At 58.5% G+C, this 13449-nt stretch overlaps 1 protein-coding gene across 1 annotated transcript; it reads left to right on the top strand.

The window, feature by feature from the left end:
* Positions 1 to 917: 917 nt before the first annotated feature.
* Positions 918 to 11325, top strand: LOC125362646. Its single transcript, XM_048361462.1, has 12 exons — positions 918 to 961; positions 1339 to 1389; positions 1497 to 1557; positions 2370 to 2562; positions 2798 to 4593; positions 5382 to 5575; positions 6076 to 6171; positions 6982 to 7175; positions 7411 to 9206; positions 10012 to 10098; positions 10563 to 10592; positions 11032 to 11325. Exons 1-12 carry the CDS (start codon positions 918 to 920, stop codon positions 11242 to 11244), a joined length of 4755 nt encoding a protein of 1584 aa, XP_048217419.1. The 3' UTR covers positions 11245 to 11325.
* The last annotated feature ends 2124 nt before the right edge of the window (positions 11326 to 13449 follow it).

Below are 13449 nucleotides of genomic sequence, written 5' to 3'. Positions count from 1 at the left end.
ACTGAGATCCCCAGGGATCAGTGCCAAGTGGCCTTGGAGCCCCTTAGAAATACAATGTCACCTCCAGGGTCCCATCTGGGTGGGGAGAGACAGTGTGCTTACGACCCCAAGGGATCGATCAAACTGAAGGTGGACACCACTGCCAGGGGTCTAGGTTGGGACAGTGAGCCTGGGCTGGGGTCCTCCTGGCCATTGGGGTTCCTGGGGGAGGCCCATCCAAGCATGAACAGGGAGGGCACTCTGCAGAGGTGAGGTCAGAAAGGCTGGGGAGAGATGACCTCACAATGGCTCCGAGTAACTAGAGCCCTGGTCCTTCCGGGCACCCACAGTCCATACAAGCCACAGAGCGTATGCTTGTGTGGACAGTGACTACTGGAAAATGTTTTGCTGTTGTTGGCAAATTTGTCGAGACTCAGGCCAGAATGAAAGGCGGACAGGCGGCTTGGTGGCCGTCTGTCCACGCTGGCTGCGCCCGAGGCTCTGCCGCCGCCTCCGGAGGTGGTTCCGGAGGAGAGCACGGGTGACGTGGGCCAGTGAAGGGCAGGAAACTGTTGGGCCGACTCACATTCTTCATCTCCAGGCTCCTCCTAGGCTGTCCCTGCTGTGTGTGTGTGTGTGTGTGTGTGTGTGTGTGCGCATGTGTGTGTGTGTGTTCCTGCTTTGGTGTGGGTACATTCTCTCCAGGTGCCTGAGTCAAGTGAGTGGTGATGAGACTTCTGGTCATATTATGCACCGCACTTGACCTGTCCTTCATGTTTTTCCTCTAGAATGAAGATGGCTTGGCCCCAGTTATGGAGGAGGCCTGCGGGTCAGAGGTCATCGAGGCAAGCACACCGGAGGAGCAAGTAGAGGGCTTGCTGCGTGCCCAGTTGATCCAGGACACCATCTTCATTAATAATTTCTTGGACACCTACAGGATGTTTCAGAACACCCACGAGGTCGTGGATCTACTCTTCAACAGGTGAGTGCCAACTGGAATTGGATAGGGTTCCTCAGCTGCACTGGGAGCCTTGGGAATGCAGTGTGGCGGGTGGAGTGTGCCTAGAAACTCACTCTGTGGCAGTGGTCTTTGCCTGGGAGTTGAGCAGGGAAGTCCTTGGAGAGGCCTGGCCTGGCTGGCAGCTTCCAGGGTCCCGTGGGGGCTGTGGGCTCTTCCGTTTGACTCTGTTTGTTTGAGGCCTCCCACAAAGCAGTGACTCTCACCAGCAAGAAGGAAAGGGATGCACGCTGGGCGAAGGGTGTCAACCTAGATGTACACAGAGCAGGCATGTCTAGGCCAGAGGCAAGACACGTGGACTGGTCTTTTGATCAGGGCAGGAGCTGCTTGTCCTCTTGCAGGAACGAGATAGCAAGTAGCTCCACTGGAAGGGCCGAGATGCAGGCAATGAGGTAAAAGATGGGAGAAGAGCAGGATGTGCCAGCTGTCCTGGGCTGGCCAGTGATGCTTCAACCCCTCCGCAGGTTCTGGACTTTTGAAGCCCCCATGGGCTGCTCAGGAAGGACTGCTGCCCTTCCCCACTGCAGCCAGGAGATGATTCCTCGGGACCAGCGCTGCTAGTGAGTGGCTTTGATCCCCAGGGAGGTCCCATGTCTCCAGAGTGCAGACAAGTGTGTGTGTGTGTGTGTGTGTGTGTGTGTGTGTGTGTGTGTGTGTGTGAGGTTTGCAGGGTGAGGCTTGGCCAACCTAGGGCCCCTCAGCTCTTGTACTTGTCATCAGAGACTTGGGTTGCGGGCTCCATCTGTGGGAGGAGGAAGACTCCAGGCGCTGGGTACTAGTATAGAATAGCAGTGGAGTCTGAGGCTCGGCACAGAGCCCTGTGAGAATCCATCCTCAGCACAGCCCATGTCATCCAGGCTTGCCCAGCTCTCCTTGAGGTCCAGCTTAGGTCGAGGGTCCTGTGTCCTTTGAAAGGTCCCCGGACACGCTGTGAGGAATCTGGATGACAGCTCAGGGCTACCCGGAGACAATCAGCAAGGAGAAGGGGTGGAGTCTGTAGCCAGCCCATGTGGCTTGCTGAGGAAGGAGGCAGAGGAGTTTCCAAGGAGGTGGAGCAGACCCCTGTGTGTGCCAGGAAAGACAGCAAGCCTTCTTGGAGTACAGTGTGTAGAGGCCCAGGGCAGAGAGCAAGAAGGCGGTGCCACTTGCAGAAGAGGCCAGAGCTGTTCCCAGCTGTGGGTCTTGCAGCGCTCCTTGGAGCTTGTCTGCCGGCCTGGCCTGGGATGGCTTGGCACTGGTGGCACAGCTCAAAGGTGCTCGAATTGGCAAATCCTGGTGTCTGCCAGGACTTTAAGCCACGTAGGTGGGTGAAGAAGACCATGGGAGCTGCTGGCCTTTCTTGAGACTCTGTTTGCCACCCATGTGCCTCCAGTGCCATCTCGGGCTCATAAACACCTGGCTGGACCGCCGCCCGCAGGACTTCTTGGAAGCTGCCCAGCATCCGTGCCTCCAACGCCTCCGGGCTCAACTGCGGCTCCATATGTGTGGCTCTGAGCTGGAGCGCCATGTCTCCCATCTTCTGGCGCAGTTGGGGATCCAGGAATCCATCCCGGGCGAGGCTACGGGTGCGGGGCCTGCGTCAGAGCCGTGGGCTGGGCAGGGCGGATGGTGCAGGGCACCCCGGGAGCAGGCTCCCAAAGGAGCTCTGGGCCGGGAACGAGACAAGCATGGGCCCCGGCAACCTCTTCTCTAGGAGATGGGGAAGAGGCCATGCAGGGAAACCCAGGGGGAGGGTGTTGTGGGATTCCTCAAAGCCTGGGCGCAGAGCAGTCGTGGAGAAGATCCTGTCTCCTCCTGCAGCTCCGGCAGCAGCCGCCCTGGTGGCTGTGACCCCGACTCGCGAGCTGGCTTCCGCTCCCAGCCGGAGGGTGGCCCTCTGCACGCTGGGTGGAACAGCGACGGCTGCCCGAGCGCAGGCCCCTTCAGCCTTGAATCCGGCTGGCAGGCGTCTGGGAGCCCAAGCTGCGTGTGTGGATGAAGAGCCACGGGCCACGCCGGCTCTGCTGCCTAGGCCTGAAGGGGCACGAGCAGCCCGCGGGGAGGCGTCATCATCCCCCACTTGGGCTTCGGAGCTTAGTGGCCAGGGACCAGCGGCGGCCGGTGCTGAGCTGGAGCCCTCCTGCTCCGGGGCTCCGGGGTTGAGTGGAGGAGAAGCAGCGGTGCGCTCTGGGGAGATGCAGCCCTGCTTCAGCTTGTTACCTGTGCTCGGGGCCCAGCCTGCCCCAGAAGCCATCGCTGAGGCAGAGCCAGCGTCCACCTTGGCTCCCCTTCTAAGCGCTAGATCTTCATTCTTCACTCCTGAGCTGGAGCTGCTCATGTACTTAGCGCTGCTGCTCTTTGACCTGGGAGCTCCGGCTGCGCTGCTCTGTGGACTCGCAGTACTGGCTCTGCTGCTCTGTGCCATGCAGGCTCTAGGCTCCCGTGTCCCATCGGAGCCAGCGTCCCCCATGGCTCGGGGCCCCGGTGCTGATGGAGCTCCAGCATGGAGTGCTGCCGACAGGGAGCCGTGTGCCAGCGGGGCTCCCATGGTCCCTTGCAGCCAGCCGGCCTCCAGTGGTGTGCCGGCAGTGGACCTGATCCAGATCCTGGCGCTGCTTGTCTTCCGAGGACCCGAAGGCATGCTCTCAGATGTGGGAGTTCGCTTTCTGATGCTCCATGCGTTGAGATCATTCAATTCTTGTGCCCAATCAGAGTCACCTACCAGCTTGGCTCTGGTGCACAGTGCTCAGGGAGCATTGGGAAGTAGCGTTGACGATGAGGCCAGTTTGCCCTCGTCTCCTCCTCTCAGTCTTCAAGACCCGGACTGCAGTGCAGACCTGGAGGTGCTTCTCTCCTTAAGTGTGTTGTTTTACCGTTTTGGAGCACCCGCTGTGGCGCTCTTTGTGGTTGGATTTCCGGCCATGGTTCTTGTCGTGGTGAGAGCTATAGCCTGTCACGCGGGCTTGGAGCCATCGGCCACCTGGGCTCAGGTGCGCAGTAGAGATGAAGCTCCATCCTCCAGGCCTGCCGTGAAGCCACGATCTAGCTCTGCTCCAGGATTCAGTGTCGGAGACGCAGCTCCCAGGGCAGAGCTGGACCTCTTTCTGCCCGCGGCTGCGGTGCTGGCTCTGGTCCAGACACCCATTCTGGCTTTGTGTGTGGGAGGAGCACTCGCTATTGTGCTCCTCCTTGTAAGAGCCCCAATTTCCCAGACTCCATCTGGGAGTGCTCAGCTGGGGCCACATTCCAGCATGGTTTCGGGGCTCAGGCGTGAGGACACAGCAGCCTCCGGGGCCAAGAGGGAAGGCCCGAGAAGCTCGACGCCGGTGTCGGGCCTGCTTTGCACCGCAGCGGGCAATGCCTGTGCTCCAGGGCTCGCTCAGGACAGCGCAGCTGCCTGGAGCCCTCAGCACGAGTCCCATAACTGCCTGGCCACGGTGAAGGAGCAGGCTCCCTGCGCTTCTGGCCATTCGGACCGGGATCGGGCAGCAGTTCCTGCCCAAGAAGCTTGCCACCATCTTTTGCTGGGCAGAGAGATTGTGCGCAGCCGGAAGGAGCCTCCTGCCCTGACTGCAGTTCCCCAGCTGATGTCGGAGCAGCTCCCCAGGATGGATGTGGTGAGGGGCTGGGCAGGGGCTGCATGTGGGGGGTTGGGTTTCCTGTGCCCTCTGCTGCCCAGGACCACGCTTCCTACCCCTGGAGCCCAAGGATTGTTGCCCCAGCCCCAGCTCCGGCACACCTGGCCCCTGTCTGTCTAGGACCATTTGGTTAAGTGCGATCCCTAAAGAGACGAGGCCTGCTCCCCTGCCATGAAATGTGTGCAACGAAGCGGTGGAGCAGAAAGAGTGGCAGGCAGGATAGAGCTCAGCCTAAAGTACCAGGAGCCGGTGGTCTCCACACTCCGTCGGGAGGCACCTGATGTGTCACTGATGGGAGCCAAGGCCAGGGACGGGAAAGGGCACCAGTTCTTGTGGTAGGACCTATGCCGGTGTCCTTAACACACACGTGCTGGCAGGGCCTGGGCGAAAGAAGGTTTTTCTGGAGTCAGGAAGGCAAGTGGGAGGACTGAGCGCACTTGGGGAAACACCACTGTCTCCTTCCTACCTTAGTTCCCTTGGAGTCTCTGTGGGGGTGGTGTGCTGGGCGGTCAGCACAGCAGATCCAGAGAATCCCAGAGCCTGGAGTGTCCTCCTTCCTGCTCTGAGCTCCATAGCCATGTGTCTGTGGTGTAATGTGTGTGTGTGTGTGTGTGTGTGTGTGTGTGTGTGTGCGTGTGTGTGTGTGTGTGTTCCTTCTTTGGTGTAGGGTCCATTCTCTCCAGGTGCCCGAGTCAACTGACTGGTGATGAGTCTTCTGGGCGTATTGTCCATTGCCCTTGACCTGTCCTTCCATGTTTTTCCTCTAGAATGAAGATGGCTTGGCCTCAGTTATGGAGGAGGCCAGCGGGTCAGAGGTCATCATGGCAGGCACAGTGCAGGAGCAAGTAGAGCGCTTGCGGCTTGCCCAGTTGATCCAGGACTCAAGCTTCATTTACTACTACTTGGACACCTACAGGATGTTTCAGGACACCCAGGAGGTGGTGGATCTACTCTTCAGCAGGTGAGTGCCAACTGGAATTGGATAGGGTTCCTCAGCTGCACTGGGAGCCTTGGGAATGCAGTGTGGCGGGTGGAGTGTGCCTAGAAACTCACTCTGTGGCAGTGGTCTTTGCCTGGGAGTTGAGCAGGGAAGTCCTTGGAGAGGCCTGGCCTGGCTGGCAGCTTCCAGGGTCCCGTGGGGGCTGTGGGCTCTTCCGTTTGACTCTGTTTGTTTGAGGCCTCCCACAAAGCAGTGACTCTCACCAGCAAGAAGGAAAGCGATGCACGCTGGGCGAAGGGTGTCAACCTAGATGTACACAGAGCAGGCATGTCTAGGCCAGAGGCAAGACACGTGGACTGATCTTTTGATCAGGGCAGGAGCTGCTTGTCCTCTTGCAGGAACGAGATAGCAAGTAGCTCCAATGGAAGGGCCGAGATGCAGGCAATGAGGTAAAAGATGAGAGAAGAGCAGGATGTGCCAGCTGTCCTGGGCTGGCCAGTGATGCTTCAACCCCTCCGCAGGTTCTGGACTTTTGAAGCCCCCATGGGCTGCTCAGGAAGGACTGCTGCCCTTCCCCACTGCAGCCAGGAGATGATTCCTCGGGACCAGCGCTGCTAGTGAGTGGCTTTGATCCCCAGGGAGGTCCCATGTCTCCAGAGTGCAGACAAGTGTGTGTGTGTGTGTGTGTGTGTGTGTGTGTGTGTGTGTGTGTGTGAGGTTTGCAGGGTGAGGCTTGGCCAACCTAGGGCCCCTCAGCTCTTGTACTTGTCATCAGAGACTTGGGTTGCGGGCTCCATCTGTGGGAGGTGGAAGACTCCAGGCGCTGGGTACTAGTATAGAATAGCAGTGGAGTCTGAGGCTCGGCACAGAGCCCTGTGAGAATCCATCCTCAGCACAGCCCATGTCATCCAGGCTTGCTCAGCTCTCCTTGAGGTCCAGCTTAGGTCGAGGGTCCTGTGTCCTTGGAAAGGTCCCCGGACACGCTGTGAGGAATCTGGATGACAGCTCAGGGCTACCCGGAGACAATCAGCAAGGAGAAGGGGTGGAGTCTGTAGCCAGCCCATGTGGCTTGCTGAGGAAGGAGGCAGAGGAGTTTCCAAGGAGGTGGAGCAGACCCCTGTGTGTGCCAGGAAAGACAGCAAGCCTTCTTGGAGTACAGTGTGTAGAGGCCCAGGGCAGAGAGCAAGAAGGCGGTGCCACTTGCAGAAGAGGCCAGAGCTGTTCCCAGCTGTGGGTCTTGCAGCGCTCCTTGGAGCTTGTCTGCCGGCCTGGCCTGGGATGGCTTGGCACTGGTGGCACAGCTCAAAGGTGCTCGAATTGGCAAATCCTGGTGTCTGCCAGGACTTTAAGCCACGTAGGTGGGTGAAGAAGACCATGGGAGCTGCTGGCCTTTCTTGAGACTCTGTTTGCCACCCATGTGCCTCCAGTGCCATCTCGGGGCTCATAAACACCTGGCTGGACCGCCGCCCGCAGGACTTCTTGGAAGCTGCCCAGCATCCGTGCCTCCAACGCCTCCGGGCTCAACTGCGGCTCCATATGTGTGGCTCCGAGCTGGAGCGCCATGTCTCCCATCTCCTGGCGCAGTTGGGGATCCAGGAATCCATCCCGGGCGAGGCTACGGGTGCGGGGCCTGCGTCAGAGCCGTGGGCTGGGCAGGGCGGATGGTGCAGGGCACCCCGGGAGCAGGCTCCCAAAGGAGCTCTGGGCCGGGAACGAGACAAGCATGGGCCCCGGCAACCTCTTCTCTAGGAGATGGGGAAGAGGCCATGCAGGGAAACCCAGGGGGAGGGTGTGGTGGGATTCCTCAAAGCCTGGGCACAGAGCAGTCGTGGAGAAGATCCTGTCTCCTCCTGCAGCTCCGGCAGCAGCCGCCCTGGTGGCTGTGACCCCGACTCGCGAGCTGGCTTCCGCTCCCAGCCGGAGGGTGGCCCTCTGCACGCTGGGTGGAACAGCGACGGCTGCCCGAGCGCAGGCCCCTTCAGCCTTGAATCCGGCTGGCAGGCGTCTGGGAGCCCAAGCTGCGTGTGTGGATGAAGAGCCACGGGCCACGCCGGCTCTGCTGCCTAGGCCTGAAGGGGCACGAGCAGCCCGCGGGGAGGCGTCATCATCCCCCACTTGGGCTTCGGAGCTTAGTGGCCAGGGACCAGCGGCGGCCGGTGCTGAGCTGGAGCCCTCCTGCTCCGGGGCTCCGGGGTTGAGTGGAGGAGAAGCAGCGGTGCGCTCTGGGGAGATGCAGCCCTGCTTCAGCTTGTTACCTGTGCTCGGGGCCCAGCCTGCCCCAGAAGCCATCGCTGAGGCAGAGCCAGCGTCCACCTTGGCTCCCCTTCTAAGCGCTAGATCTTCATTCTTCACTCCTGAGCTGGAGCTGCTCATGTACTTAGCGCTGCTGCTCTTTGACCTGGGAGCTCCGGCTGCGCTGCTCTGTGGACTCGCAGTACTGGCTCTGCTGCTCTGTGCCATGCAGGCTCTAGGCTCCCGTGTCCCATCGGAGCCAGCGTCCCCCATGGCTCGGGGCCCCGGTGCTGATGGAGCTCCAGCATGGAGTGCTGCCGACAGGGAGCCGTGTGCCAGCGGGGCTCCCATGGTCCCTTGCAGCCAGCCGGCCTCCAGTGGTGTGCCGGCAGTGGACCTGATCCAGATCCTGGCGCTGCTTGTCTTCCGAGGACCCGAAGGCATGCTCTCAGATGTGGGAGTTCGCTTTCTGATGCTCCATGCGTTGAGATCATTCAATTCTTGTGCCCAATCAGAGTCACCTACCAGCTTGGCTCTGGTGCACAGTGCTCAGGGAGCATTGGGAAGTAGCGTTGACGATGAGGCCAGTTTGCCCTCGTCTCCTCCTCTCAGTCTTCAAGACCCGGACTGCAGTGCAGACCTGGAGGTGCTTCTCTCCTTAAGTGTGTTGTTTTACCGTTTTGGAGCACCAGCTGTGGCGCTCTTTGTGGTTGGATTTCCGGCCATGGTTCTTGTCGTGGTGAGAGCTATAGCCTGTCACGCGGGCTTGGAGCCATCGGCCACCTGGGCTCAGGTGCGCAGTAGAGATGAAGCTCCATCCTCCAGGCCTGCCGTGAAGCCACGATCTAGCTCTGCTCCAGGATTCAGTGTCGGAGACGCAGCTCCCAGGGCAGAGCTGGACCTCTTTCTGCCCGCGGCTGCGGTGCTGGCTCTGGTCCAGACACCCATTCTGGCTTTGTGTGTGGGAGGAGCACTCGCTATTGTGCTCCTCCTTGTAAGAGCCCCAATTTGCCAGACTCCATCTGGGAGTGCTCAGCTGGGGCCACATTCCAGCATGGTTTCGGGGCTCAGGCGTGAGGACACAGCAGCCTCCGGGGCCAAGAGGGAAGGCCCGAGAAGCTCGACGCCGGTGTCGGGCCTGCTTTGCACCGCAGCGGGCAATGCCTGTGCTCCAGGGCTCGCTCAGGACAGCGCAGCTGCCTGGAGCCCTCAGCACGAGTCCCATAACTGCCTGGCCACGGTGAAGGAGCAGGCTCCCTGCGCTTCTGGCCATTCGGACCGGGATTGGGCAGCAGTTCCTGCCCAAGAAGCTTGCCACCATCTTTTGCTGGGCAGAGAGATTGTGCGCAGCCGGAAGGAGCCTCCTGCCCTGACTGCAGTTCCCCAGCTGATGTCGGAGCAGCTCCCCAGGATGGATGTGGTGAGGGGCTGGGCAGGGGCTGCATGTGGGGGGTTGGGTTTCCTGTGCCCTCTGCTGCCCAGGACCACGCTTCCTACCCCTGGAGCCCAAGGATTGTTGCCCCAGCCCCAGCTCCGGCACACCTGGCCCCTGTCTGTCTAGGACCATTTGGTTAAGTGCGATCCCTAAAGAGACGAGGCCTGCTCCCCTGCCATGAAATGTGTGCAACGAAGCGGTGGAGCAGAAAGAGTGGCAGGCAGGATAGAGCTCAGCCTAAAGTACCAGGAGCCGGTGGTCTCCACACTCCGTCGGGAGGCCCCTGATGTGTCACTGATGGGAGCCAAGGCCAGGGACGGGAAAGGGCACCAGTTCTTGTGGTAGGACCTATGCCGGTGTCCTTAACACACACGTGCTGGCAGGGCCTGGGCGAAAGAAGGTTTTTCTGGAGTCAGGAAGGCAAGTGGGAGGACTGAGCGCACTTGGGGAAACACCACTGTCTCCTTCCTACCTTAGTTCCCTTGGAGTCTCTGTGGGGGTGGTGTGCTGGGCGGTCAGCACAGCAGATCCAGAGAATCCCAGAGCCTGGAGTGTCCTCCTTCCTGCTCTGAGCTCCATAGCCATGTGTCTGTGGTGTAATGTGTGTGTGTGTGTGTGTGTGTGTGTGCGCGCGTGTGTGTGTGTGTTCCTTCTTTGGTGTGGGGTCCATTCTCTCCAGGTGCCCCCATGCTGTGGGAGGCCCTGTGCGGATGCAGGCTGCCTGAGCCGTCTGCTCGGATTGGGGTGGGGGGAGCCCTGGGCTCTGACCATCACCCTGCCAACCCTACAGGCGATGAGCAAGGGCCTCGTGCCCTATCGGAGAATCTTCCCGAATGACTCTCTCCTGATTCACGTGGACGACGACAACGTGCAGGATGTGAGTAGCCAGGACCTAGCTGGGCGCCTGGCGCCGGCGTCCTGAGCTCTGGCTCTGCTGCTGGCCTCAAGGCCGTGCTCTGAGCTGAGCGCAATGGCCCTGGGAGCAGGTGCCACCCACAGGCGCCTGACCCCTGTGCTGTGGGCGCACAGCCCAGCTGGGACTTCAAGTCCCATAAGGGAGGATCTGGGGCCCCTCCTGGGAGCAGATTTCCTAAGACAAACAACGTGTGGCCCAAGCCAGGCCGTTTCCCCTGAAGCCCCAATGTCCCTCCTAGCTCCGAAGGGTCAGTCCTCACACTGCCTGCACCTGACCGCACGCTGCGTCCCCAGCCCTGCCCTCTGCAAGCTGCTCCTCTTCCTGTGCACGCACGTGGGAGCCCGTGGCTAGATCCTGGAGCCCCAGCTCAGAGGGCCTAAGGGCAGATGGGCCCCATTCTAACTGCAATGCCCTCTGCCTTCTAGGAGAGAAGCAAAGGGAAGCCATTGATCAAGGTGAGTGGGAGCTGCCCACACAGGACAGGGCCGGTGGGGGCCAGCAGGGTGGTGCAGTCAGGCCCGCCCCTCTGCTCTTTCCTCCTGGGGGCGATGAGAGGAGGGAGAAGCGCTACCCCCGGCAGGGTGGGGTGTGAGGTGGCCCCCAGCAGATTCCCCGCTGGCAGGATGGAGTGAGAGGGCGTGGCTGTGAGCTCCCCAGCAGCCTCGGGAGGCTCCGTGGAGGTTGGGTGGCAGAGCCTCACTGTCTTCCACAGCCACGTCTCTGGGATCCATCCCTGAGAAGGGGGCACACTTAGGAAGGCAGTGATTGCCAAGAGTTGGACTGGAGCCGCGTGCTAGCAGGGCGCTGGGGAGTGGGAGCTTGGACTGTGCTTGGGGCTTGCACTCCAAGAACCTCTCTATGCCACCATTCACACCACACTGCCTTCCCTTGCAGTGGCGGCTCCCGGCCAATCCAAAAGACCTTTCTCCAGAGGACCAAGAAGAAGCACAGAGTCCGCTTCAGCCGTCCTCCCAAGTAGAGAAAGGGCCAAAACCTTTAACATCATCTCCCCTTGGTCTGGCTGGACCGGGGCTAATGACCGCACCCCTACACAGTGGCCCCGGCCACACCTCCCCTGCATTCACCTCCAATCCTGAAACCCTCTGAATCCTCCTTCCCCAATCCTGTATTAAGTGAAATGTGGCAGCCTTGCCTACTAGAATGTTACAAAAAAAAAAAAAAAAAAAACACAAAATACCAGAAAAAAACAAAAAAAAATGAAAAAAACCCCACAAAATAATGGAAAAAACCAAAAAAAAAAAAAAAAACAAAAAAAGGAAAAAAGAAAAAAAAATTAAAAAATACAAAATACCAGAAAAAAAAACAAAAAAAACCCCACAAAATAACAGAAAAAACCAAAAAAACCAAAAAAAAGAAAAAAAAAACAAAAATGAGAAAATAAAAAAATTCTCCCAACTCTGCGCCGCCCCCTGTGGGGCCGGCAGGAGGCAGCTCTTTCGGGAGCTATGCCAGGGCGGCCTGGACAAGGAAATCGTTCCTGCTCTAAAGCCTGAACGCTGGGCCTTGGGGCCCTTTGGGACCAGTGCTGCATTGTGTCGCTATGTGTCATCCTCGGAAGTAAAGTGACACTCCTCCCACTTCAAGAGCACAAAAGAAGAACTGCATGAGCCTATCCCCTCTCTCTTCTGGACTCTCACAGGAGACACCCAGTGGAATTGGAACATGGTTTACATCCCTATTGCAAAGGAACTTCCACATCAGGAGAACCTGCGTCTATTTTAGAAACTGTGAACCAGCCTCATCACCCAAATGTGTGTGTTCCTAGAAATAATGTTCCCGGCCCCTTATTCCGGTGACGACAGAGCACCTGTGTACCGTGGTTTGTTTTGATGATCGCATGGCCATCTATCAGTGGACAATATCCTGTGAGCCCATGGGAGCATCCAAGTACCGCTGGTTCCTAACGCCTGCTGTTCGTGCATCGGTCCCGAATACGTGGACTACGGAAGTAAGACCTTCAAGTGTACGGACTTAATGTTTTAAAGAAGAAAATCGTAAATAGAAAGCATCTTAGTTAGAAAGAAATTTGTAGGTATGAGAGTTCCTCAGAGAATCGAACCATGGCATCAGAGTGCCAACAGGTTATGAAGATGTCAAGATTCTGCATGGCATTCCCTTTAAGGTATGGTCTATCCAGGGATGCCTTCAGTTACAAGGTTATAGCTGCTCTTGTTCTTAATTCCCCACTGGTAACATAGCTTTACCTTTGGACACTTGGACAACTTTGCTCATAATTGCAACAGGTAACACAAAGAATTCCTAAAAGATCTGAGTTAGTAACGTAAAGCCTGATGATCTATTCTTTGGTATGCAAAAGCTTTCTGTCTTCTAAATTCTAGCATTAAACTGATACCATGAGCAATGATTTCTGCTCTGCTACTGAATGTCATTCTTCATTGTTCCCTGGTAGTGTTTATGTACTCTGTAAGTACAGTACATATTCAAATATATTACTGTAACAGCAGGGGGAGGGCACGACGGGGAGAACTTGACGGGAGGCTGGCCTGCCCTCCCCCCAGGCCTCTCCCTGCTTGGATGGGCTGGCGAGGGTGTCCTCCCCCAAATCCGTGTCCTGGTGTGAAAAGAAGCAATCTCTCCAGTCAGACATGAGCACCTGCAGCTGGCAACCATCACCGGTGTAACCCCAACTTCCCCGGTGTAACCCCAACTTCCCAGGCTCTGTGTGGAGGCTGTACATAACCATCTGCCCGTCTGCGCGTGCGCGTGTGGCCTGCCAGCCACGACCTGTAACATCTGTTCACAGAGGTCAAGAGTAGCTGTTAACAACCTAGCACTCCATGTGTTGACAAGCCCGAGTCCCGCAAAACAGGACAGGGGCAGCGTCAGGCTGGGCGAGGATCAAAGCCAGCAGAACACCCCGCCCAGTGCCCGCCTAGCGGGGAGAGCGCAGCCACCTCTGCACAGAAGTGAACCGCCCGCCCCAGATCTCCTAGATTCACCTGTGACATCGCAGGGCCTTGCGCTCCCCACACGGTGACAGCCAGGCAGGACAGATTCGGGGACACGAGGCACGCGACAGCACAGCCAGGAGTTCACAAACTCAGCCCAGAGCAAATACAGGAGACAGGTCTCCACCCAGCCACTTCCCTGAGATGAAGGCACCAAAGCCAATGGAGGGGACAATGACGCCGGTGGCCGGTGACAGGCTGGGATCCACGTGGAGTTTGCCGCATGTGGCTGCCCAGTCTTCCCAACACCAGTTGGTGAAGAGGCCATCTTCCTTCCAGCGTGTGTCTCTGGCTCCTTTGTCGAGTAGCAGATGGCTCCAAG

This window comes from Perognathus longimembris, chromosome 13 (genome assembly GCF_023159225.1).
Source record: "Perognathus longimembris pacificus isolate PPM17 chromosome 13, ASM2315922v1, whole genome shotgun sequence".
Classification (NCBI taxonomy): domain Eukaryota; kingdom Metazoa; phylum Chordata; class Mammalia; order Rodentia; family Heteromyidae; genus Perognathus; species Perognathus longimembris.
The sequence above is the reverse complement of the archived record's forward strand: the minus strand, read 5'-3'. Positions and strand labels throughout refer to the sequence as shown.

Excerpts from the sequence above, each read along its gene's own strand:
- LOC125362646 (XM_048361462.1), top strand. The coding sequence starts at position 918 with ATGTTTCAGAACACCCACGAGGTCGTGGATCTACTCTTCAACAG. Across the intron at positions 5,576-6,075 it reads GTGGATCTACTCTTCAGCAG|GTTCTGGACTTTTGAAGCCC; the intron begins GTGAGTGCCAAC and ends ACCCCTCCGCAG. Across the intron at positions 10,593-11,031 it reads AAGGGAAGCCATTGATCAAG|TGGCGGCTCCCGGCCAATCC; the intron begins GTGAGTGGGAGC and ends CTTCCCTTGCAG.